The following is a 25345-nucleotide window of genomic DNA, read 5'->3' as shown; positions in this document are numbered from 1 at the left end:
CCAGGCAATGTCGGCTGGCGACCCCCAGGGGGAGGGCCTTCTCTGTGGCAGTACCTGTCCTTTGGAACGACCTGCCCCCGGATATACGTAGGATCCCAGATCTCCGTGCTTTTCGCTGTGCCCTTAAAACTTTTTTATTTCATCAAGCTGGGCTGGCTTGACACCCCCCCTTAGATATTTTTAGATATTTTTAATTATAAATTGATTTTAGTTGGGGTGTTTTAAATTTTATATTGGGCCAAAACTTGTGTAATTCTTTTAAAATTAATCTTAAATTTTGCATGTGATGTTTTTATTCCTGGTTGTTCACCGCCCTGAGTCCAGTAGGAGAAGGGCAGTATAAAAATCTAATAAAATAAATAAATAAATAAAATACAATTTTTAAAAAAAATTGGTGTAGGGCCATGATGGCGAACCTATGGCACACGTGCCGGAAGTTTTTCCGGGCGCACGAGCTGTCAAACAAATCACCTGCAGCTGTACATGCATGTGTGCTCCAGCTGGGGTTTGGGCCTCCGCTGTGCATGCATGCAATTCAGGGGACCCAGCTGGTCATTGATGCTCTCCTTAGCGTGCACACATGTACTTGCATGCGCAGACGGCGTTCACACACGTACATTATGCACGGAAAAACCACGTCTATGCGCAGATGGCGCGATTGTGCATGCAACGCACAGTGGGGCCCACTTCGAAAGGTGTGCACATGTGCAGATGGTGCAGTTGCATGCACAGCGCATGGGGGAGGAGCTGTGTGTTAGCACGGATGGCACGCAAGCGCGCAAAGCATGGACCTGTTCAGCACTCGGTGTAGGGTTTTGTGGATACCATAGAATTTAAAAGCATACTGTATGAAGAGTGAAGTATTCATACCACGAGCTAATATATTCATAAAATAGTTAAATATAGCTCACCATCTTTTTTTTTTTTAAAAAAAGAAATCTAATTAGAATTACGTTGCCTTATACTGTATGCATAACTTGTTAAAGTTGAGGCTGAGGTTGAAAAATGAATTTTGTTTGGGTAATCCTGAAATTGAATAATATATTCTTTTCTGAATTGCACCTTGGCAGTTCTTATTTCCCCCCCCCCCCCCCAACTCTGAGAAGCTAATTATCTGAAACCGGATATGTTTCTCTGGATGTAAATTGAGTTTCCATTTAAAGAAGGAATTCGTTTTCCAGTCTGCACTTGATTCATATATTTTATTTTTGGAATTGCGCTCAACTAAACAGCCTAACCTGATTACATCTCTCGCTGCACTGTGCTATATATGAATGTCCTCTTCACTATTCTTTTGCATCGGCTGCTGGAAAGACATTTCCTGTGTAAATTTCTCGTTGCAAGCCAGAATTTTGATGACCCAGTCAAGAATCTAAAAAAGCTTTTTGCTATGTGGCTGCTTGAATAGTCTTTTAGTGCAAGTCTGAAATATTAACAAACAGTACGTTGGAATGCTCAGTTCCCCAACAAAATATATAAAATTTATCTAAAACGCAAAACAATACAATTCATCAGCTGACTCTGCTAAACCTATGGGCAGGACTGTGCTGATGAGTTAACTCCTGCCTTTCTGACCAGCAGGTACCAACAAATCCTAGGAGATTGTGCCACAGAAAGGAAGAATAATGCTAACAGTGTGGGTGTGTAAGCCTTTACCACCAAAGCTCTGAATCAACATATATTTTTCTAAAACAAAACTAGGAACTTAAATGTTCTGTGGAAGGATTTAGAATTACTGTTCTCAGGGTGGATTTGATTTAAATTGAGTTGATTTAAATCACAATTTAAATCATGATTTAAATCACTAGTAAAAAGGCTTGATTTAAATCAACTTGATTTAAATCATAATTTTTAAAGAGCCACTGTCATCTCTGCTACTCCTTTGACCCACTGTTGACTCACCGATAGTCCCAGTGTTGCAGAATATACAGCCTCGTGCTCCATAACTAAGCTCCATTTCATGCTGAATAAACTAAATTATTTATGTATCTTAAACAGAAAACTATCTTATGATAGATTTTTACCCCAAAAGTTTTTTATTAAAATAAATTCGATTTAAATAAAAAAAATCTGATTTTTTTGATTTTTTTAAAAAAATCATTGATTTTTATCCACCCTGACTGTACTCTATAGAACCTAAGGCTTAATATGTACCTCAGAATAGAATAAAATAGAATAGAATAGAATAGAATAGAATAGAATAGAATAGAATAGAATAGAATAGAATAGAATCATAGAATAGAATAGAATAGAATAGAATAGAAAATATGGAATGTAAGAATAAAATAGAATAGAAGAATATAATATATAGAAAGGGAATAGAAGAACAACAGAAAATATGGAATGGAAAAGAAAAGAATAGAAAAAATATGGAATGGAATAGAGTAGAATTTAGAATAGAATAGAATAGAATAGAATAGAATAGAATAGAATTTGAGTTGAGGACTTGAGTTGAGTAGGGTAGAGTAGAATACTTTATTTGGCCAATATTTTATTTTATTTATTTATAATATTTATTTTATGCAGCAGAATATATCTGCTGAATAAAACTCCGCATTGGAGACAGGAAGGGCATCCGGCCAGTAAACACTCAGTTCCATTCAATTGCCCCGACTCCACCCTGCAAGAGATTACGGGGTTTTTAAAAGAAGATGATGATGATGATGATGATGATGGGAGGGATGCCCAGCGTAGAAAGCTACAACTAAAGTGTCCCTGGGAGTTAGTGATCCAGATTCTTTTTAAAGGCCTGCGACAAACTAGAATCTTCTACTGTCTCTAAAGCAATCAATCTTATATTTCTTAGGAAATTTTTCCAAGGTTCAATTGAAATTTTCTTCCCTACTTCCATCCACTTTAATTTTTTGCAGTTGCATGAATTATTGACTCGAATTCAGCACGTGAATGAAAATAGATATTTTTTTCACATGTACTGCTCATTCTTCCCTCTTTCCCCATCCATGAGAGCATGTAATGAAGAAGAATAAAAGAATATATTCTTATGGTTTTATTTTATTTCTTGCCCTTGGGTTGGCTAAAATACAGGTAGTCCTCAATTTACGACCACCATTGAGCCCCAGATTTCCCTTGCTAAAAACAGGGCAGCTATTAAGTGTTTTGCCCCATTTTATGACCTTTCTTGCCCCAGTTGTTAAGTGAATCCCTGCAGTTATTAAGTTGCTAATATGGTTGTTAAGTGAATCTGGCTTCCTTGCTTGTCAGAAGGACGCAAATCATGTGATCCCGAGACACTGCAACCGTCATAAATAGGAGCCCGTGGCCAAGTTTCCAGATTTTGATGACGTGGGATGCTGGAAAGGGTGAAAAATGGTCATAAGTCACTGTTTTGCTGTTGTAACTTGGAACGGTCACTAAACGAATGGTTGTAAGTCAAGGACTACCTGTGTTTGTAAATCACGGTTGAACAGTGGGGTTTTCGGTGCTCTCTGAGCTTAGTTGTCTGATGGTGTTACTTAGTTGGGTAATGAAATGTCTACAAGAAAACAATCAAACTCAGAGAGTACCAAGGACCCACCAGTAGTAATGAATTCTTTAGAATAAGATGCTACCAAGATAAGTTGTGTTGTTCTTTGCCATTCAATGCCAAATTCTGGAATGTTGCCTTCAGTTGATAATAAGCCGAATAAACTGAGCTTAAACAAGCTGAAACAGAATTGCGGTTGGTCAATAGAAGTTAGCAAAGCTTGCATCACTAGAAACTGGGACAGATTTGCTGCTTGTTGGTGCATGATAACAAATATATGCAGGTGAAGAAGGAGAGCGCAAAAGCTGGCTTCAAACTCAACATTAAGAAAACTAAGATCAATGGCATCCGGCCTTCTCAATTCCTGGCAAATAGATGGGGAAGAAACGGAGGTAGTGACAGATTTTATTTTCCTGGGCTCCAGGATCACCGCAGATGGGGACCGCAGCCAAGAAATTAAAAGACGCTTGCTCCTGGGGAGGAAAGCCATGGCCAATCTAGACAGCATACTAAAAAGCAGAGACCTCACCCTGCCAACAAAAGTGCGTATAGTCAAGGCTACGGTTTTCCCAGTTGCAATGGATGGCTGTGGAAGTTGGACCATAAGGAAGGCTGAGCGCCAAAGAATGGAGGCCTTTGAACTCTGGTGCTGGAGAAGACTCCTGCGAGTCCCTTGGACTGCAAGGCCATCCAATCGGTCAGTCCTAGAGGAGATCAACCCCTGACTGCTCTTTAGAAGGCCAGATCCTGAAGATGAAACTCAAATACTTTGGCCACTTAATGAGAAGGAAGGACTCCCTGGAGAAGAGCCCAATGCTGGGAACGACTGAGGGCAAAAGAAGAAGGGGACGACAGAAAATGAGGTGGCTGGATGGAGTCACTGAAGCCGTCGGCGTGAGCTTCAATGGACTCCAGAGGATGGTAGAGGACAGGAAGGCCTGGAGGAATGTTGTCCATGGGGTTGCGATGGGTCGGACACAACTTCACAACTAACAACAACAACAAACATATATATATAGAGAGAGAGAGAAAGAGAGAGAGGGAGGAAGGGAGGAAGAGACTGAGACTGACTGACTTTTATGTCATTATATATCATTAATTAAAAATACTACTTTATTCTCAGTTGGCCAGCTAAATTGTTTTTGTGCTGGCAGTGGAATAGCTGCCTTCCTTTTGTGGTTTCCAAAAAAAAAAGGAAGTGGTCAGTTTGAATAGTTGCATTATTAAAATGTCATTACCTCATTTATGTGTGCTCCACCCATTGTTTACTATAATAATAAGTATTACTTCAGAAAGATTCGATGGACACATTAATTTTTTTTTTAATTGGTATTTTGCAAACTCAGGCGGCTAACATATTTGAGATATTTAGCTGTGGCTGTTAAATACACACAAGATTTGTTATCCAAGCTTGGAATTTTACCTAAGCATGTTTCATTCCACATTATTTCAAGTATTTTGTCTTAAGGAACAGCCCTAAGAGGTTTTTCTGGCTTAATAAGGAGCCTTGGTGGTGCAGCGGACTAAAGTGCTGTTAAGTAGCACTTAGCTGCCAGCTGCCTGCAATTACTGCGAGTTCAAATCTCACCAGGCTCAAGGTTGACTCAGCCTTCCATCCTTCCGAGGTAGATAAAATGAGGACCCGAATTGTGGGGGGCAATAAACTGACTTTGTATAAAAAAGAACACCGCTTAGGGGGGCCCAAAAGCCCTACTAAACAGATATATACAAAAGTATGAAGGCTATTGCTTAACGCATTGTAAACCGTCCTGAGTCTCTGGAGAAGGGCGGCATATAAATCAAACCAATAAATAAATAAATATTTAATTTTGTGACCCATAAGTGTAGTTGTTGTATTCATTGGTGTTAAGGGCTGTATATCTCTCAATCAATACAAAAAATTGACTTAAGGAAATTATTTTTTATTGAACTTTTCCATATCCATCAAGGAAAGCAAACAGAATAGAATAGAATAGAATAGAATTCTTTATGGGCCAAGTGTGATTGGATACACAAGGAATTTGTCTTGGTGCATACGCTCTCAGAGTACATAAAAGAAAAGATACATTCGTCAAGAATCATAAAGTACAACACTTAATGATAGTCATAGGGAACAAATAAGCAATCAAATCATATTAGGAAACAGTCAATATAAATATTAGGGATACTAGGAACAAGGTTACAGTCATACAGTCATAAGTGGGAGGAGATGGGTGATAGGAATGATGAGAAGATTAATAGTAATGCAGACTTAGTAACTAGTTTAGTAAATAGCCATATATTTTCAACATTGCTTGCAAAGTGTTTAAACTTGGATATCTGTAACAAACCATTGACAGGGTTGATGTATTCATTGGTTTTGAGGGCTGTATATCTCCCAATCAATACAAAAATTGACTTAAAGGAATTCTTTTTTTTATTTAACTTTTCTGTATCGATCAAGGAAAGCAAACAGAAATAAGCACATATTTGCAACATTGCTTGCGAAGTGTTTAAACTTGGATATCTAGAACAAAACGTTGATAGGACTGATATCCCCCGGGCCAATTTTTCTGAAGTTAGGATGAACAAAATTACAGATGAGAGATATAAAGAAATCACCCACTTTTGAAACGTTTCAGGTTTTGTTCTTTTGAAACATGAATCGCTCACGCATTTTTCCATTGTAACTTTGTAAAGGGAGGCGGTTTTATTTTGGCGTTCCAGGTTTTCCATTTCATCTACAACTGCGAAAGACTTTCAAAATAATTCTTTGACAGAAATGGAGGCTTTGGTAAGTTAGAGCAGCGCATAAAAACAAGCAGGACAAAATGTTCTAAGGATTTTCATGCTGTGCAACCATTACAGAAATCTCAGGGCTGCCAAATCCCCATTTTTTTCCTCTTTTTTGTGTCTTTGGCAAGCCATGCCTTGCTAAACCACGTTGTGCTTGTGTCCTGTAGTTGATCGTTGGTCCCAAATGAAAGTTTCTTATATACTTCCAGATGTTTGGTAATTCCAGAAAAGTAACTCCAGAAAAAAGGAATTAAATCTACTTGGGGTTTGGGCAGTTCGTTTGTTTTTTTGTGTCAGAAACATCACAATTAAAATAAGGGCATACTATACAGGTAGTCCTCGACTTGCAACAGTTCATTCAGTGACCGTTCCAAGTTACGACCTCACGACAGTTTTTCAGACTTATGACCATTGCAGCAGCCAGCTGATTTACATTCAGAAGCTTGACAACTGACTCACATTTATGACGGTTGCAATGTCCCGGGATCACGTGATCCCCTTTTGTGACCTTCTGAAAAGCCAAGTGGATTGTGGGGGGGGGAAACCAGATTCACTTAAAACAACCGAGTTACTAATTTAACAACCGCAGTTATTCACTTAACCGTAAACGTGGCAAGAAAAGTCACAAAACGGGGCAAAACTCACTGAACGAATTTCTCACTTAACAACATAAATTTGGGGCTCAATTGCGGTTGTACCTTAAGGACTACCTGTACAATGTAAAACTTAAAATGTAAAATACAAGGTTAAAAGACAGGTAGTCCTCAACTTATTATTAACATTGTTTTGACATTCTGTGGTGATAAATATTGCAGAGAATCCTCTGGTGGTGATGAATGGATGTAGAGCAGGGGTGTCGAACTCAAGGTTTGGGGGGCCAGATCTGGCCCGCGGGGTGCTTAGATTTGGCCCGTGGGGCTGCCCAAAGTGCCTCTGCTGGCAGAGACCCGCAGTGCCTCTGCCCGCAAAAATGGAGCTCGGGGCGGGGGGGGGGCGGCCTTCTGCAGCGCTCTGTCAGCAAAAAAGGAGCTTGGGAACTCCGTTTTCGGTTGCGACGGCCTCCTGCAGTGATCTGCCAGTGAAAACGGAGCTTGGGAAGGCCGCACGCCACATTCCCGAACTCAATTTTCCCTGGCAGACCGCTGCAGGAGGTGTCGCAACCGAAAACGGAGCTCAGGGTCTCATTGCCCTGGAAGCTTGAGGGCCAGGCTGGGCACTTGCCCTCTCCTGTCTAGGGCTCTGGACAGCCTGCTCCGCCGTCTGGGGTCCTCTGCGTGGCCTGAGGGGGACAGGGAGGCTCCTCTGGAGCAGGGGTCTCCAACTTTGGCAACTTTAAGACTTGTGGACTTCAACTCCCAGAGTTACTCAAGCTGAGGAACTCTGGGAGTTGAAGTCCACAAGTCTTAAAGTTGCCAAGGTTGGAGACCCCTGCTCTGGAGGACGAGGGTTTGGCACCCTCCCTGGTCTTGCGTTCCTCCGCTGGAGAAGATAGTGGATTCCCCCAGCCCTGCTCAGGCCGCCACAGGCGACTTCCCCACCCCCTGACATGAATGACATTGAGCTGGCCATGCCCACCCTGGCCACGCCCACCCGGCCCTCTGAGGTCAAACACAACCCTGATGTGACCCTCAACGAAATCGAGTTTGACGCCCCCAATGTAGAGGGGAATATAAGGGAAAGAAATAGTTATTTATAAAGTTCTTGTTTAGATATCAGTTAACAGAGTGAACCAGTAGGTGGCAACATATTAACTTGAAAATTAAATGAAAATGAGATTAAAATACAAAGATTAAAGCTTGACAAAACCTTGGTTACATTTTACATTTTTTTTAAAAAAAAAATTGCCCATAGGAAGGAAGTTTTAAAAGTCTAATTAAAATGTGTTTAAAGAGTGAACAAGTAAGAGAGAGACTGTTCATGAGAACTGTTAAAACTGTGTTGTAGTTGTTTTAAAAAAATAACCAAAATATGAATAACATCCCTTCTGAGGACTGAATTGTTTGTTTTGGTTAGGTAGATATGAAAATAAAAATAGAAACAAAAAATGGGAACAGAAACAGATATGCCACTTCTAAAGTGAATAGGTCTTGAACGCCCTCAAAGTTGCAGCATAAATTGGCTCATAGTTGCTTTGCTAAGTCTGAAGAGTTGTTGTGGGTATAATAGTTTGTTATGGTATCCTTTAATTAACCAGCTTGGAAAAATAATTCAGGATATTATTTATAGTATGGTATGGATATTCATTCCTCAAAGCACATTCTATGTAAGTTTTGTTAGCGTCATTTGCATGTCTTAAAATTTCCCCGCTCGTTTCCTCATTTTTAGTAAAAAAAAAATATTTGCCGAGATATGCAGATTCACCAATTTGCTCTTTTTTTCATCAAATATGCAGATTGCTTTTGTTTCCTCTTTCTTATCAAACAAATGCCGTGCTCTTTTGGACGCCTTGATTTTTAAAAACGCCCTCATTCTATCATTTTCTTTTAAAGACCCCGTAATCACTTGCGGGTAAGAGTCTTAGGCAACTGAATGGCGCTGAGTGTTTACTGGCCGGATGCCCTTCCTGTTGCCAACGCGGAGTTTTGTTTAGCAGGTATATTCTCATTGTGCCCAGAGAGAGAAATATCTGCCTTTACCTAGGATTGAACTCACAGCCTCCTGATTGTGAGGCGAGAGCTCCACCTCTAGGCCACCGCACCACTCCCTCCTCATTCTATCATCCAGTATATCTAACATTTTCTGCACATTTGTGTTGAAATATAGTAGGTAGGCTGGATTACCAGGAGTACATTCAGAGGAATAAGAGACAACTCAGTCCAGAGATGTTGGACTCCATTGTCGTTGTAAGTTGGGGACTAGCTGTAATGCTGTTCGGATTTCCCTCCTTCTCCGATGCTGTTTCAAGATCTGTCACTTTATTTGAATTAGTTTCTTATCGGTGCATGACATGTTGTACAACTGGGTTGTTTCTGTGGCAACACGGTTCAGATTGTGAATATTCACTGTATACCTTTTCCTTGCATCTATCGTTCGTTTGGGTTTATTTTTTTCGTTATCTTTTTATTTTGGAGGTATACATGTGCACTTTGGAGTCAAGAACTTTGATAGGGTGTATCTAGGTTTCTTCCATACCAGAATGCATAGGGTTACAACTTTTGGTGACTTGATTAGTAACCATTTCTGCCAAAAGATGAGCAATTTCTCACTGCTTTTTCAACAGATTGCTTTTAATAGTAGTAAAGGTAGCTGCAGGCACCTTATTGCCCTCAGAAAATGCGTCTTCTTTCTGCCATTGGATCTCTGAATGCACATAATGCCTCAAGTCCACAGACTCAGATCTAGGAACAGCTTTATGGCAAGGACAAATATCCTTGAGGGCACCCAAGAAAAAATTGAATTAAAAGATGGAGAAAGGAGCTCATCGAGCAAGGAATAATATTAGAGGATATGGCTGAAGGTTCTGACCTCCCTTATACTACTACCATGTTTCCCCGAAAATAAGACCTGTCTTATATTTTTTTTTGCCACCAAAAAAAGGCCCCAGGTCTTATTTTCAGGGGAAGTTGTCCACTGACTCACCTCACTTGCGTGCATCGCCCACAGCCTCTTTTTCGCTGTTAGAGGCCTTCAGGAACTACTACTTCTGCGGCTGGCAAGGCTTTCCTGAATGTCTCTGCAGCCAATAACATAGCTCTGGGTCGATCTTTTTTCCCCCCAAAAAAGAGGATGAAAATCTGGGTGTGTCTTATATTCTGAATGTAGCCCTGCCCAGCTTCTCAAACGGAGATTTCAGAGGCTGAAAAAAGCATCAGAAACGAAGCTTCAGAAACAAAGCCTCCAAACAGAGCTTTAAAAAAAAAAAAGCCTTGGAAACAGAGCTTCAGAGGCTTTTTTTTCTGAAGATCTGTTTTAGAGGCTTTCAGAGGCAGAAAAAGCAAGGCACAGAGCTCACGACCAACGAACCTGTTGCTAAAATTCACCTCTGGAAACAGCTGATTGAGGGTATTCGGAGAGGCCGATCCACCCGCCAATCAGTTTTTTTCTTATTTTTCTCCCCAAAAACTAAGGTGTGTCTTATACTCTGGTGCGTCTTATACTCCGAAAAATAACATACTTTCTGGGTAGGCCCTATTTTCATGGAAACATGGTAGCTTGACAGTTGGAGTGCCTAAATATAAAATCAATATGCTCAAGTGGATAACAATGCACTGTGTGATTGTGGAGAGAGATAAACACAGATTTTGGAGTCGTAGTGGACGATCGTCTAAATATGAGCCAGCAGTGTGCGACGGCAGCCAAAAAGCTAATGCAGTTAACCGAAGGATAGATTCAAGATCACATGAAGTGCTAGCACTCCTTTACAAAGCCTTAGTAAAATCACACTTGGAATACTTTATCCAGTTTTGATCACCATATTATAAAAAAAAGACGTTGAGAGTTTGGAAAGAGTGCAGAGAAGAAGAACAAAGACGATTAGGGGGCTAGAGCCTAAAATATAAGAAGAACAGTTGAAGGAATTGGGTATGGCTAGTCTAGTGAAAAAAAAAAGGACTACGGGGTGACATGATAATGTTCCAATATTTGAGGGGCTGCCACAAAGAGGAGGGAGTCAAGCAGAGGTGGGATTCAGCTGGTTTGGACCGGTTCGGGCGAATCAGATGTTAATTTTAATCTGATTCGACGAACCGGTAGTTGCACGGACTGGCTGACCCTGCCCGCCCCACCCTTCTCAGGAGTCTCCACGTGGCCTGTTTTGGATGCCAGGTAAGTGCAGGGCCCACGCGGAGGCTCTGGGAGGGCGAAAAATGGGCCCATTTCCGGTCGTCGGAGGGGCTCCGGAACCCAGGGGAGGCGGTTTTTGCCCTCCTGGAGGCTCAAGAAAAGCCTCCGGAGCCTGGGGAGGGCAACCCGCCCTGCTGTGGTGCAGGAAGCCGACTAGGCCACGCCCGCATGGCCATGGCCATGCCCACCCAGCAACCGGCCAGAGAACCAGTTGCTAAAAGTTTTCAATCCCACCCCTGGAGTCAAGCTATTATCCTCCAAAGCACCTGAAGGTAAGACAAGAAGCAATGGATGGAGATTTATGAAAGAGAGAGCCAATCTAGAAATTAGGAGAAATTTCCTGACCGTGAGAACAATCAACCAATGGAAAAGCTTTCCTTCAGAAGGTTGTGGATGCTCCATCTCTGGGGGCTTTTAATAATAATAATAATAATAATTATTATTATTATTATTATTCATATTTCTATGCCGCCCACTCTCCGAGGACTCTGGCCGGATAGCATATTGCCCCCAACAATCTGGGTCCTCATTTTACCCACCTCGGAAGGATGGAAGGCTGAGTCAACCTTGAGCCGGTGAGATTTGATCCGCTGACCTGCTGAACTAGCAGTCAGCTGAAGTAGCTGCAGTACTGCGCCCTAACCACTGCGCCACCTCGGCTCTCGCCACCTGTCTCTTTTAAGAAGAGACTGGACAGCCAATTGTCAAAGCCCAGCCCTTCTGCTACTAGTATGTTGGCTACTATCAGAAGAAATGTGTAACGATATTAATTTATTTTTTTGCCTACGACAAAGCCAAGAAGGTGGCTTCATTCTGAAAGCTTAAAGTTTGATCTAGACAACGGCCGAAGAAATCTGCCATTTCATTCTGCGCTAGGTTCATGGAATTTTGTCAGCTACTCAATATAGAATAGAAAAGAAAATAGAATTTTTTATTGGCCAAGTGTGATTAGACACGCAAGGAATTTGTCTCGGTGCATATGCTCTCAGTGTACATAAAAGATACGTTCCTCAAGAATCATAAGGTACAACACTTAATGAGAGTCATAGGGTACAAATAGGCAATCAGGAACAACATCAATATAAATCATAAGGATACAAGCAACAAAGTTACAGTCATAAATACTGTATTCCTCCTCCTCCTCCTCCCCCTCCTCCTCCTCCTCCTCCTCCTCCTCCTCCTCCTCCTCTTCCCCGCTGCTCCTTTTACTCCATATGCCAACCTACCTCCCTTGTAGCACTGATCATGTTACTAGTTGGGTAACGAAATAGTTACAAGAAAACCACAAGCTCAGAGAGCACCAACCACCCTACAATTGTCCTCCTTCTCCTCTCCCCTCCCCTCCCTTCTCCTCTCCTCCTCCCCTCTCCTGCTCCTCTCCTCCCCTCCCTCTTGTTATATCTATTTTCTTTCACTTTTTTGAACACAAAATCCCAGCTTTTCTACCAACTGTATTGCTGGATGTTGTAACGCAACTCTCTCTAGCATTGATTTCTCTCCTCCCCCCTTTCCGATCTGGAGAAACGATCAATAAATGTCAGTAGATCACCGGTTCCCTTCTGAGGTTTTACTTTTCCTAACTCCCGCGAGTAACGATGTCAGTTGTTTCTAGAGCACGCTGTACTTTCCTCCCGTCCCCTCAAGCTGGAGCGAAGTGCTTTTTTGGTATATTCCTTTGGATTCTACACTCTGAAGATCTATCTTGCTGGAGATCCGGGCGGTGGAATTTCTGTTGCCCTTCCATGCTATTCTGCAACTTCAACAAACACTTTTTTTTGCAAGTGGTGCTTTTAGCCTTTTGCTTTCACACAATTCGCTTTTAAGTAGGCATTCTCCTCCAGCCACCCTTTTCAGAAGCATCTTCATCTGTGGCATCCGTGCTCTATCTTACACTTCATTTCGTAGCCTCTTTTGAGTGTCCTATTTCACTAGCATCTAGAAGTGGAATAACGTAAAACGTCTTTAATATAAAACAGGTTCAACGGGTTGCCTCTTTTGGGCTTCCTGAAAAGACTTAGCTTGCGTTATTTTTTTAAAAAAATTATTTTACTTTATTTTATCTACAGGTAGCCAGGGGTGGATAAAATAAAAATCGATGGTTTTTTTAATTTTCTTTTTTTTTAAAAAAAATAAAATCAGATTTTTAAAATTTAAATCGGATTTTTAAAAATTTAAATCAGGTTTTTTTTTTTTTTTTGAAGAATAGCAGCATTGTCGGTGGAGTTAAATATTTTTACATCATCGGCAAAGAGAACGCCAGTTTCCAATTTACTTGGAAAGAACCTCACACTTTCTGGCACTGAAGTCATTCTAGTTGGATAATGTTTGCCAACTAGATGATCATGTTTTTTTGTCAAATTTATTTTAATAAAATGCTTTTGGAGTAAAAATGTCTCTAAAGATTGTTTTCTGTTTAATGTACATTAATAATTTAGTTTATTCAGCCTGAAATGGAGCTTAGTTATGTAGCTTGAGGCTGTATATTCTGCAATATTGGGACTGTCGGTGAGTCAACAATGGATCAGCCACTGCGGGGCAGAGGTGACAGTTGCTTTTTAAAAATTATGATTTAAATCGAGTTGATTTAAATGAAACCCACCCTGCAAGTAGCCCTCGACTTACGACCGCAGTTGAGCCCAAAACCTCTCCTGTTAAGTGAGACATTTTGCCCCATTTTACGATCTTTCTTGCCATAGTTGTTAAGAGAATCACGGCAGTTGATAAGTCCGTAACCCGGTTGTTAAGTGAATCCGGGCTTCCTCAATGACTTTGCTGGGGAATTCTGGGAGTTGAAGTCCATAATTCTGGGAACTGAAGTCCACAAACCTGTAGACTCCCAATTCCCAGAATTGACTGGCTGGCTTGCTGAGGGATTCTGGGAATTGGAGTCCACAGTCTTAAAAGTTGCCAAGGTTGGACATCTCGAGAGCAGGTGGTTGATTAAACTGAGAGCCCTAAGGATTTTACTCACGGCCACAAGGATTCCAGTTTGCTACACAAAGGGGCTTTGTACAGGTAGTCCTTGACTTACAACAGTTCATTTAGTGACCATTCAAAGTTACAATGGCACTGAAAAAAGTGACTCTTAACCGGTTTTCAACTCCCCAACCTTTGCAGCATCCCCATTAGAAGTGGTATTCAGCCGGTTCGGAAATCGCTGGTTGGCCCACTCCCCTCAGCTCTATGCCATCCTATTTAGGCATGTTTTTGAGGATGGGTGCATGTGCGGAAGGCATGCACGCCAGCAAAGCACGTGTGTGAAAGGCTGGGCGCATGTGTGGTCGAGCGTGTGCATGCTCACATTTGCGAACTGGTAGGAAATACCACCCCCTGATCCCCATAACCACGTGATCAAAATTCAGAAGCTTGGCAACTGGTTCGTACTTACGACTGTCGGCTTTGTCCCAAGGTACGTGATCCCCTTTGGCGACTTTCTCACAAGCAAAGTCAACAGGGAAGCCAGGTTCCCTTAACAACTGCAGTGATTCACTTAACAACTGTGGCAAGAAAGGTTGTAAAAGGCGGCGAAAATTCATTGACGAACTGTCTCACTTAACAGCAGAAATTTTGGGCTCCGCTGTGCTACCGGGTAGGACTACCTGTAATCCATGTCTAACTCAGTACAAGCTTCTCCCTTTCTGATGAGCTTTCCTGGCAACTGATAGAGCCGTGATGGCGAACCTATGGCACGCGTGCCACAGGTGGCACACCGAGCCATATCTGTGGGCACGCAAGCATTTCCCTAGGTTAGCTCCAGTGTGCATGTACGCACTAATCCATCTGATTTTTCGGCCTTCCGGGCCCACCAGAAGTCAGGAAACGGGCCATTTCCAGCCTCCGGAGGGGTGGGGAAGGCCGTTTTCGCCCTCCCCAGGCTCCAAGAAAGCCTCTGGAGCCTGGGGAGGGTGAAAAACAGGCCTACCGGGCCTGCCGGTAACCTTTTTGTCATTGCATGCCAAAAGCGGGGAGAGCGGAGGGGTGTCATACGCGCATGCGTGGGGCGGCATTGAATTATGGGTGTGGGCACGCACGCGCGCGACCCCACTGTGCTCCCCCCGCTTTTGGCACGCGACAGCAAAAAGGTTAGCCATCCCTGCGCTAGAGCTTCTCGGAGGAGAAACGAGACGTTTTTGTCCTCCTTCCTCAAGGAGAAAAACCATCCAGCTGCCTTTTTGGAAAAGCACTTTGGAGACAGCTGTGACCTGGATGACTGAGAATCCTCCGCGGTCCTTCTCCCTCTCTTGAATTAAATGACTGGCTGCCACAGAGTCAATCAAATCCCTTCATGATGCTAGCTCTCAAGCTCCCCTCCCGCGTGTCAAGGCGATAAGAGTTTCTGCCTGCCAGCCTTAACTATTCTCCCGGCTGGCTGTGTGGCTTTATTGTCCCTTGGTATGAGTCATCCTCTTCGGTAGGTGGATTGACTGGTTCTTCGCAGCAGCAGTTCCTTTCCTCCCAGGCAGAGCATTTAATTTGCATTTTGCTCAGAATTCCCTCAAAAGGTAGCATCTCTGCCTAGTTTTAAATGCAAGCTGTCTTGTTTATTCCCTGCAGCTACCTTGTGAGGCCTTTGGTGTGTATTAAAAAGCTTCTGAACGGTTCATTATGCATTGCAAAGGTGGCATCTGATGTCATTTCTGCAGCAGCCTTCACAGTACAGGTCATCCTCGACTTAAATTCAGACTTAACAACGGCCCTGAAAAAAAGAACTTGGGACCGTTTTTTTTTTCACAGCTGTGACCGTTGCAGCATCCCCATAATCATGTGATCGAAATTCCAATTTAATTCAGTTCAGACCTTTATTGTCAACACACAACATGTGTACAGTTGAGATGATGACCGTCGCTGTGTCCCAAGGTCATGAGATCAACTGTGTCTCAAGATCACGGGTTCATATTTATGACCGCCACTGTGTCCCAAGGTCATGACATCAACTGTGTCCCAAGATCATGGGTTCATATTTATGACCGCCGCTGTGTCCCAAGGTCATGGGATCAACGGTGTCCCAAGATCACGGGTTCATATTTATGACCGCCGCTGTGTCCCAAGGTCATGGGATCAACAGTATCCCAAGGTCATGGGTTCATATTTATGTCCGCCGCTGTGTCCCAAGGGCATGAGATCAACTGTTTCCCAAGATCACAGGTTCATATTTATGTCCGCCGCTGTGTCCCAAGGTCATGGGATCAACTTCTCACAAGCAAACACGACGGGGAAGCCAGATTCACTTAACCGGGTTACTAATTTATCAACTTGCAGTGATTCACTTAACAACCGAGGCAAGGTTGTAAAATGGAGCAAAACTCCCTTAACAAACGTCTCACTTAACCACAGAAATTTTGGGTTCCATTGCGGTCGTAAATCAAGGACTATCTGTACTTGCAAAACATTTCGGGATGTTTAATATGAATGTTATTAAAGTTGACTCAGGTAGAATTATTTCTAGTGCAGGTGGGGGAGGGATAACGATGGCAAATTTCGGATCTGTGGATTTCAACTCCCAGAATTCCTGAGCGAGGTGGCTCAGGAATTCTGGGACTTGAAGTCCCCAGGTCCTAAAGTTGTCACAATTGTCCACCTCTGATCTAGTGTGTGTGATATTCTCTGACATTTTAGTAACATGCATGGATAAACTCTCTCCTTCCTTCGGAGAGAGACTCATAACCAAATGAAATTTTGTCATACGTAGTCCTCGGCTTACAACAGTTCGTTCAGTGAACGTTCAAAGTTACAACGGCACTGAAAAAATGTGACTTATGGCTGTTTTTCACAGTTACGACCTTTGCAGCATCCCCATGATCATGGGATGAAAATTCAAGTTCACAAGTTCACATGATCCCCTTTGGCGACCTTCGGACAAGCAAAGTCAATGGGGAAGACAGACTCATTTAACTGAGTTAGTCACTGGGTGACTGACTTATCCACTGCAGGGGTTCCAGAGGTGGTATTCAGCCGGTTCAGATTGATTCGCCTGAACAAGTAGCAGAAATTGTGGGTGGGCCGCCCAGGCTCTCGGGCCTTATGCGTGAGCAAAGCACATGCACGGAAGGCTGGGCGCATGCGTGGAAACAAGCGTGCGCGCGCGCGCAGGGTGAACTGGGAGTAACATAATGTGAAACCCACCGCTGAGGGGTTCACTTAATTTTCTTGAGGCAAGAAAGTTCTCAAAACTCACTTGACAAATGTCTCGCTTAACAACAGAAATTTGGGGCTCGGTTGTGGTTGTAAGTCGAGGGTTACCCGTAGTCAGTGGTGGATTCAAGTAATTTAACAACCGGTTCTGTGCCCTAATGATTTCTTCCAACAACCAGTTTGCCAAACTGCTTAGAAAGTTAACAACCGGTTCTCCCAAAGTAGTGCGAACCGGCTGAATCCCACCACTGCCTGTAGTCCTTTTAGTATTTACCATATCTCCTTTTCAGAACCGTCAGAATGGTAATTCAACCTACCTTCTCTTATGGTCTCATAAAAGAGAGATACAGGTGTCATAATTCTATCATGCCCCCCTCACCCCCCCCCCCATGTATGGGGTTTTGCATGACTTCTACACAACCTGGTTGAAGTGGGGGAGATTCTCTCTCCTTGATCAGTTTCCATCTGTTGCTTCTTGTCTTGTCTTGTCTTCAGGTGCTTTGGAGAATTTTATTATTAGACGTCTACGCTGCCCCTCTTTGTTAGCTTCCTTCCTAGCTCAGCCATCCGTAAGTCACAGCCTTTGATTGAGCACTGAACACAGAGGGTTGAAGGAGGGGCATGAAGATCATTAACCTTTTGGTTTGCTCTCTCTTGACCTGGTAAAGTAAAAGGTAAAGGAGTCCCTGCGGATTTTACTCTGCTGGATGTTGCTGACTCTAGGACTGGGGTGTCAAACTCAAGGCCTGTGGACCGCATCTCGCCTGTGGGGTGCTTAGATCTGGAAGCATCCCGGGCTTAGATCTGGAAGCCACCGTGGGCTGCCTGTTGTGGCCCGTATGTGGCCTGTGCAGCTAGTAGCAGATTCCAACAGCGAGGAGGTTGGTGTGGTGCTGCGCCAGCAGCCTGTGCAACTGGCATTCGAGTAGGACAATGAGGAGGCTGGAGAAGATGTGGTGCCAGAGGTGGGGATTCAGCCAGAGCCTTCAGAAGCTCCCATAAGTGAAGAGGAGAAGCCTCTTCTCGATGCACGGGCGTGCAGAGCTGCCAAAAGGCAGGCGTGGCTCCTCAGGAGGAGATCTTCTCGAGAGTAAGGCTTGGGGCTAATTGGCCACTCCCTTAGCCTATTTAAGGAGGAACGCCGACTGAAGCAATTTGCAGGGAACAACTTCGTTCACATACCTTCCTGTCTTATCTTGCTTATCAGCTTCCTGCAAATTGCTTCTGGGCATTCTGCCAACCATAGTAAGTTTTCAGTTATTATTCTTTAAATTCTTGGCGGCTGTTAATGCAATTAATTAAGAGCCGTTGTTATAAAAGACTGGTTTATTCAGTAAATTAAGGTTTGAACGGACTTTGTGTGTGCTGCGTTCTTTGGGGTCCGTAGTTGGGACAGCGAAGGACTGGCCCACGGTGCCTATGCCAGCGAAAATGGGTGCGGCCCTCCCGAGCTCCATTTTTGCTTGCAGAGGGTTTCAGGAGGCCATCACAGCTGAAAACAGAACTCAGGAGCCCACTGGCAGAGTGCTCAGGCCACCACAGGCGCCCCTGACACAAGTGACGTCCAACTGGCCATGCCGACTCTGCCCACAGACCCCTGTCCCCGCAAGGTGAAACACAACCCTCAAAGAAATTGAGTTTGACACCCTTGCTCTAGGAGGTAGCGCATATTTCTATTTCAAGGCCATTACACCAGTGTTGTCCGAAAACATTTCTGCGATCATGTGGCCAGCATGATATCACGGAGCGCTGTTACTTTCCCACACAAAGTGGTACCTATTTATCTACTCGCATTGGCGTGCTTTTCGAACTGCTAGGTTGGCAGGAGTTGAGGTGAGGACGGGAACTCACCCCCGGTTGTGTGATGCTCAGGTCTCGAACCTGGGCTGCCGGCTTTCCAGTAGACAAGCCCGGTGTCTTAGCCGCTGCGCCGCTACCACTTCCCCTGATCTGGACAGAATAACGTAACAATTCTCTCAAGCCAGGATCAGTAACCAAACAGCAGCTCCAGTTATTATGCAAAAAGCCCACTTCACAGGCCCCTGCGTCTTTCAGCAGCTCAGCACTTTCTGATGTCATAATATATTCAATAAACAAAGGGATTTTTTTAAAAAACTAGCTGCTCAGACAAGATATGTAAGATAAAGAAAACTTAACTGTGCAGTCCTGAGGGGAAAAGATACATGGAACGGGGTAGAAAGGTAGAAAGAAGACATGGACGGCGAGAAGTGAACCCTCAGAAGTATGGAAACACGCTGAATTCTGGGAGATCAAGCACCGTAGGAAACCCACAGAACAGCTGTGCATTTCTCGATGTTGTTTTAGGTAAGAACGTTTTTTTTATTTGTACCACTTGGTTTTAAATCAGGGGTCTCCAAACTTGGCATCGTTGAGACTTGTGGACTCCAACTCCCAGGATGCCTGGTTGAGGAATTCTGGGAGCTGAAGTCCACACGACTTAAAAGTTTACAAGTTTGGAGATCCCTGATTTAAAGGACAATCTTGCATTGAAAACGAGACGCCAGGGTGGCGCAGTGGATAGAGTGCAGTACTGCGGGTTACTTTTGTCGGCCTGCAGACTGCCTGCAATTTGTCAGTTCGAATCTCACCAGGCTCAAGGTTGACTCAGCCTTCCATCCTTCCGAAGTCAGTCAAATGAGGACCCAAATTGTTGGGGGCAATAGGCTGACCCAAAATGAGGACCCAAATTGTTGGGGGCAATAAACGGCTTAGAGAGGGCTGTAAAGCACTGTGAAGCGGTATATAAGTCTACGTGCTATTGTTATCTACTTTTTTTAGGAGGTTTAAGGATAGTTGTATGTATGGTTTAAATGGTCTTTTCTGAAGCACAACGATGACTAAAACCGTTGCCAAATTAAATCCCAGAGCCACTTAATGAAAGAGTAGATTATTAATGTTTTCTTCCTCCCGATTTTAAAACCACATTCACCTTTTTTCCAATTCTGTTTCCCTTCATATATATTCAGCGTATAGGTTTAGTGCACAGCCTGGTCTTACCCCTTTGTCCGTCTCTTTCACTGCGCTATGTCCAGAGGTGGTATTCAGCCGGTTCAGACTGTTTCAGACGAACTGGTAGCGCCGACAATCAGTTGGCCCTGCCCATTTGCCCCCGCTCTATCCTGTCCTTTATTTCCTGCTTTGTAGCTCATCTCAGTCGCGGTGCACAGCTGATTTCCCCCTCCCTCGCTGTTCTACTTACAGTTGCTGACTTAGAAGGTAAGCAGCTGAGCTTTTAAATGCTCCATTTTCAGCGCTGCGCACAAGCACCTTAGGTACGCGTGTGCGCGCAAAGTACACGCTCACCGAACTGGTTGTTAAACCAGCAGCATTCCACCACTGGCTGTGTCTACACTGTGGCTTCCTGACCTGTAAATTGGTTTTGCATGAGGACAATGCAATAGGACATTTCTCAGGTTGGCACGACCAACACAATCAAAAGCCTTTTTGTAAACAATGAAGCACATAGCAATTTCCGTTTGGATTTTTTTATTTGTCTTCTCATTTTAACCAGCGTGTCTCAGCCATGTTGTTTCCTCAGCTTTTTCTAAAGCCAACTTGACCAACTGGCCCCTCTGTTTCTGTGTAGGGGAGGGGGTCAGCAACCTACGGCTCTGGAGCCGCATGTGGCTCTTTCATCCCTCTGCTGCGGCTCCTTGTTGCCAGTCGGCTCCACAATTGATAGGGCTTTCGGTTAGGACAGGTGGAGGAAAAAGGACGCCGCGCTAGGAGGAGACTCTATGGTGGGGGAACCAGACTTCCGGTCAGCAGAGGAAAAAGGATGCTGCGCTAGGAGGAGACTCTATGGTGGGGGAACCATACTTCCGGTCAGCAGAGGAAAAAGGATGCTGCGCTAGGAGGAGACTCTATGGTGGGGGAACCGGACTTCCGGTCAGCAGAGGAAAAAGGACGCTGCGCTAGGAGGAGACTCTATGGTGGGGGAACCATACTTCCGGTCAGCAGAGGAAAAAGGATGCCGCACTAGAAGGAGACTCTGGGTGGAGAGGGGTTACGGTTAGCTATTCTCCAAAGCATCTGAAGGCAGGACAAGAAAGAATGCAGTGATTCTGCGTCAAGAGAGGTTGTAAAATGAGGCAAAACTCACTGTCTCGCTTAGCAACAGAAATTTTGGGCTCATAAGTCAAGGACTACCTGAATACGTTCATATTGTGGAAACCGGTTGGCTTTTTTTTTTTTTTTTTTTTTTTAGCTTAACTTGGGACCTGCACTTCCGGTCAACACCTAGATGGTTTTTGATGATGTAACTACCACCATTTTTTTACTAGTCATATAGCCAATTGGATTCCTATCTGCTTCATCTGGTGATGTCCATGTATACAGATGCTGTTTTCAGATAACCGCCTGTTGAGAAGGAAGGACGGCCAAAAGAATCGTGATCTGGCCAGTAGGGCTAAATGTTAAGAAGCGACGGTCGCTAAGCAAGACAATTGCTAACCAAGGACTACCCATACTTGATATTCAAGCCTCCTTCCCTCTCTCATCCCCAAACCTTGGTTCTTTTGACCATGATTGGTGAAAACTAGCTGAAACTGTAGAGTAAACCTTTGGTGTTGTTAGTTGTGAAGTCGTGTCCGACCCATCGCAACCCCATGGACAACATTCCTCCAGGCCTTCCTGTCCTCTACCATCCTCCGGAGGCAATTTAAACTCACGCCGACTGCTTCAGTGACTCCATCCAGCCACCTCGTTCTCTTTCGTCCCGTTCTTCTTTTGCCCTCAATCGTTCCCAGCATTGGGCTCTTCTTCCTTCTCATTAGGTGGCCAAAGGATTGTAGTTTCATCTTCAGGATCTGGCCTTCTAAAAAGCGGTCAGGGTTGATCTCCTCTAGGACTGACCGGTTGGATCACCTTGCAGTCCAAGGGACTCGCAGGAGTCTTCTCCAGCACCAGAGTTCAAAGGCCTCAATTCTTTGGTGCTGAACCTTTAATTATGGTCTAATTTTCACAGCCATACATTGCAATAGGGAAAATCATAGCCTTGACTATACACACTCTTGTTGGCAGGGTGATGTCTCTGCTTTTTAGTATGCTGTCTAGATTTGCCATAGCTTTCTTCCCCAGGAGCAAGCGTCTTTTAATTTCTTGGCTGCAGTCCAGGGGTGAAATGCTCCCGGTTCGGATCGGATCGCCTGATCCGGTAGCGATGGCGGCGGGTGGTTCGGAGAACCAGTAGCAAAAATCCCTGCCCCCACCCCATGCCCAGCTGAGCTGCGCGATCATCAGAGGCTTTTTTTTTTTACTTTTAAAAGCATTTTTTCTATAACCTCTTCAGCCGAAAAAATGCTTTAAAAAGTAAAAAAAAAAAAAAAGCCTCTGATAATCGCGTGGCTCAGCTGGGATCGTCAGAGGCTTTTAAAAGCATTTTTTTCTGCAACCTCTTCAGGTTGTAGAAAAAATGCTTTTAAAAGTAAAAAAAAAAAAAGTTGGCCACGCCCACCTAGTCACATTACCCCCCCTCCCACCAAGCCACGCCACAGAACCGGTAGTAACAAATTTTACATTTCACCACTGCTGCAGTCCCCATCTGCGGTGATCTTAGAACCCAGGAAAATAAAATCTGTCACTACCTCCATTTCTTCCCCATCTATTTGGCAGGAATTGAGAAGGCCGGGAGCCATGATCTTAGTTTTCTTAATGTTGAGTTTCAAGCCAACTTTTGCACTCTCCTCCTTCACCCGCATCATAATATAATCAACAATAGTTTAAAAATAAAACTGAATTTTCAAACAAGACTATCATGGAAGTACAACAAGTGGGATTCACAGAATAAGTCAAGGAAGAAAATAAGTACCTTTAGGTAGAATCAGAATGAGGAAAAATTAAAAGAACTGGATTCTTACTCTGGGGAACAGGGTGGATAAAAACCAATGATTTTTTTTAAAAAAATCAAAAATAAATCGGATTTTTTTGATTTAAATCGGATTTTTTTGATTTAAATCGGATTTTTTAAAATTTTTATCGAATTTATTTTAATAAAAAACTTTTGGGGTAAAAATCTATCGTAAGATAGTTTTCTATTTAAGATACGTAAATAATTTAGTTTATTCAGCATGAAATGGAGCTTAGTTATGGAGCAGGAGGCTGTATATTCTGCAACACTGGGACTATCGGTGAGTCAACAGTGGGTCAAAGGAGTAGCAGAGATGACAGTTGCTCTTTAAAAATTATGATTTAAATCGAGTTGATTTAAATCAAGCCTTTTTACTAGTGATTTAAATTGTGATTTAAATCAACTCGATTTAAATCAAATCCACCCTGCTGGGGAATCAAAAGGAATTTTAAGGATGGTCTTAGACATTTTTTTTTCCAATTTGTTGGCTAAGGAATTCTGGGAATTGAAGTCCACGCATCTTAAAAGTTGCCAAGTTTGAAAATCACTGGCCTTGAGCATATTCTAATGCTCCAAGGGACAAATTCCCTTGGAGTTGCAATAAGCACATGTGCATTTAACCAATAATATTTCTTGTGGTGTAAGAAATCATTGCGGTTAGCTTTAAATCAATATTTTTGCTGCCAGCAAAGTCCATAGTAATAACACCATGGAGATGGGCAGGTGAAAACTATACCTGTGGAAGCCACATTAAAATGAATATTCTGAAACGATCTCTACATGCCTTCTCATTCTCTCTTTCTCTCTGGCAGAGAAAGAAACTAGTTGTTCAAAAGAAACTCTAATTGCTACCGGCAAATGAAGCGAGTGAATTTCTGCAAGTCTAATTTGCGTGTCATAATATTTTATGTCTCCGTGTTGTCATAATCTTTCAGAAGCTGGTTTGGCTGCCATAATGACATTGGAAATGAAAGTCACATCATTTCTCTGACTTCTTTTCTGTTTTAAAAATGACTTGTCTTGGTATTCAGATTGTTGCTGGATTTTAGTGTTTTTTTTAAAATTTTCTAACCTTAAATAAAATAATTTGTTACCTAATATTAGTTTTGTGGTGGTTTTTATATGGGAGCATGATGTTAGGAGAAATTCTCAAATCATTTGCCATGGAAAAGGAAACACACTGGGATTGCGCAATGTTTCTAAAAATATTCTTTGTTTGTAGCGCATTTTTAGCCGAAGTGCTATTGCTATTTTATAAATATTTTTGAAAGTAACATCGGAATCAGATATGCCCCCTTTCTTATTTTCATTTCTGAGGGGATAAAATACAGGTAGTCCTCGACTTACGACCCCAATTGAGCCCAGCATTTCTGTTGTTAAGTGAGACATTTGTCCAGTGAATTTTGGCCCATTTTACGACCTTTTTTTGCCACGGTTGTTAAGCGAATCACTGTGGTTGTTAAGTGAATCTGGCTTCCCCGTTGACTTTGCTTGTCAGAAGGTCGCAAAAGGGGATCATGTGACCCCTGGGCACTCCAACCGTCATAAATACGAGTCAGTCGCCAAGCATCAGAATTTTGATCACGTGACCCTGGGGATGCTGTAATGGTCATAAAGTGTGAAAAACAGCCATAAGTCACTTTTTCATTGCCGTTGTAACTTCGGTCACTAAATGAACAGTTGTAACTCAAGGACTATTTGTAGTTGAAGCCATTGCTATATGGAACAGGGAGCATCTTATTTTTTAAAAAAAAAATATTTAAGTTTTCAAAAGAGCAAAGGACTTCTTTCTTTTTTGATCCTGTTTTGAAATGAACATAAAAATTATGGTCCCAAGGAGTGGAGAGTCTGTTTCTTTTTATTTCACTTTTATGGAGTCTTACACAGTAAAGGAAAATGTGCAACGTGAAATGATTCTATGAGGACAAACAATAAAAAGGTTCAAATATGAAGTGGAGAGATTTTGGAAGAAGCTGGAATAGACTAGGGGTGAAATGCTCCCGGTTCGGACCGGATCGCCCGATCCGGTAGCGATGGAGGCGGGTGGTTCGGAGAACCGGTAGCAAAAATCCCTGCCCCCCCGCCATGCCCAGCTGAGCTGCACAATCATCAGAGGCTTTTTTTTTTACTTTTAAAAGCATGTTTTCTACAACCTCTTCGGCCGAAAAAATGCTTTTAAAAGTAAAAAAAAAAAGCCTCTGATGATTGCACGGCTCAGCTGGGATCATCAAAGGCTTTTAAAAGAAAAAAAAAACCCTTTTTTTTTAAAAAAATGCCTCTGACGATCCCAGCTGAGTTGCCTG

General features: G+C 43.1%; 1 protein-coding gene across 9 annotated transcripts in view; it reads left to right on the top strand.

The window, feature by feature from the left end:
* The window catches only part of SRPK2 (SRSF protein kinase 2), a 138350-nt gene that overhangs the window by 6150 nt on the left and 106855 nt on the right, over positions 1-25345 (top strand). For 2 of the 9 annotated variants that reach the window (XM_060692668.2, XM_060692674.2), the window contains exon 1: positions 19294-19498. The exons of 6 other annotated variants lie outside the window; for them this stretch is intronic. In XM_060692668.2, the coding sequence (XP_060548651.1) occupies positions 19357-19498 (142 nt within the window). In that variant the 5' untranslated portion in view covers positions 19294-19356. Of the gene's footprint in view, positions 1-19291; positions 19499-25345 lie in introns of those variants that run through there. One more of the 9 variants, XM_060692669.2, reaches the window with a different exon arrangement.

The sequence above is a fragment of the Pantherophis guttatus genome, chromosome 7 (assembly GCF_059756535.1).
Source record: "Pantherophis guttatus breed Tessera chromosome 7, ASM5975653v1, whole genome shotgun sequence".
Lineage (NCBI taxonomy): Eukaryota > Metazoa > Chordata > Lepidosauria > Squamata > Colubridae > Pantherophis > Pantherophis guttatus.
Note: the sequence above shows the minus strand (reverse complement) of the source record. Positions and strands in the feature narration are given on the sequence as shown.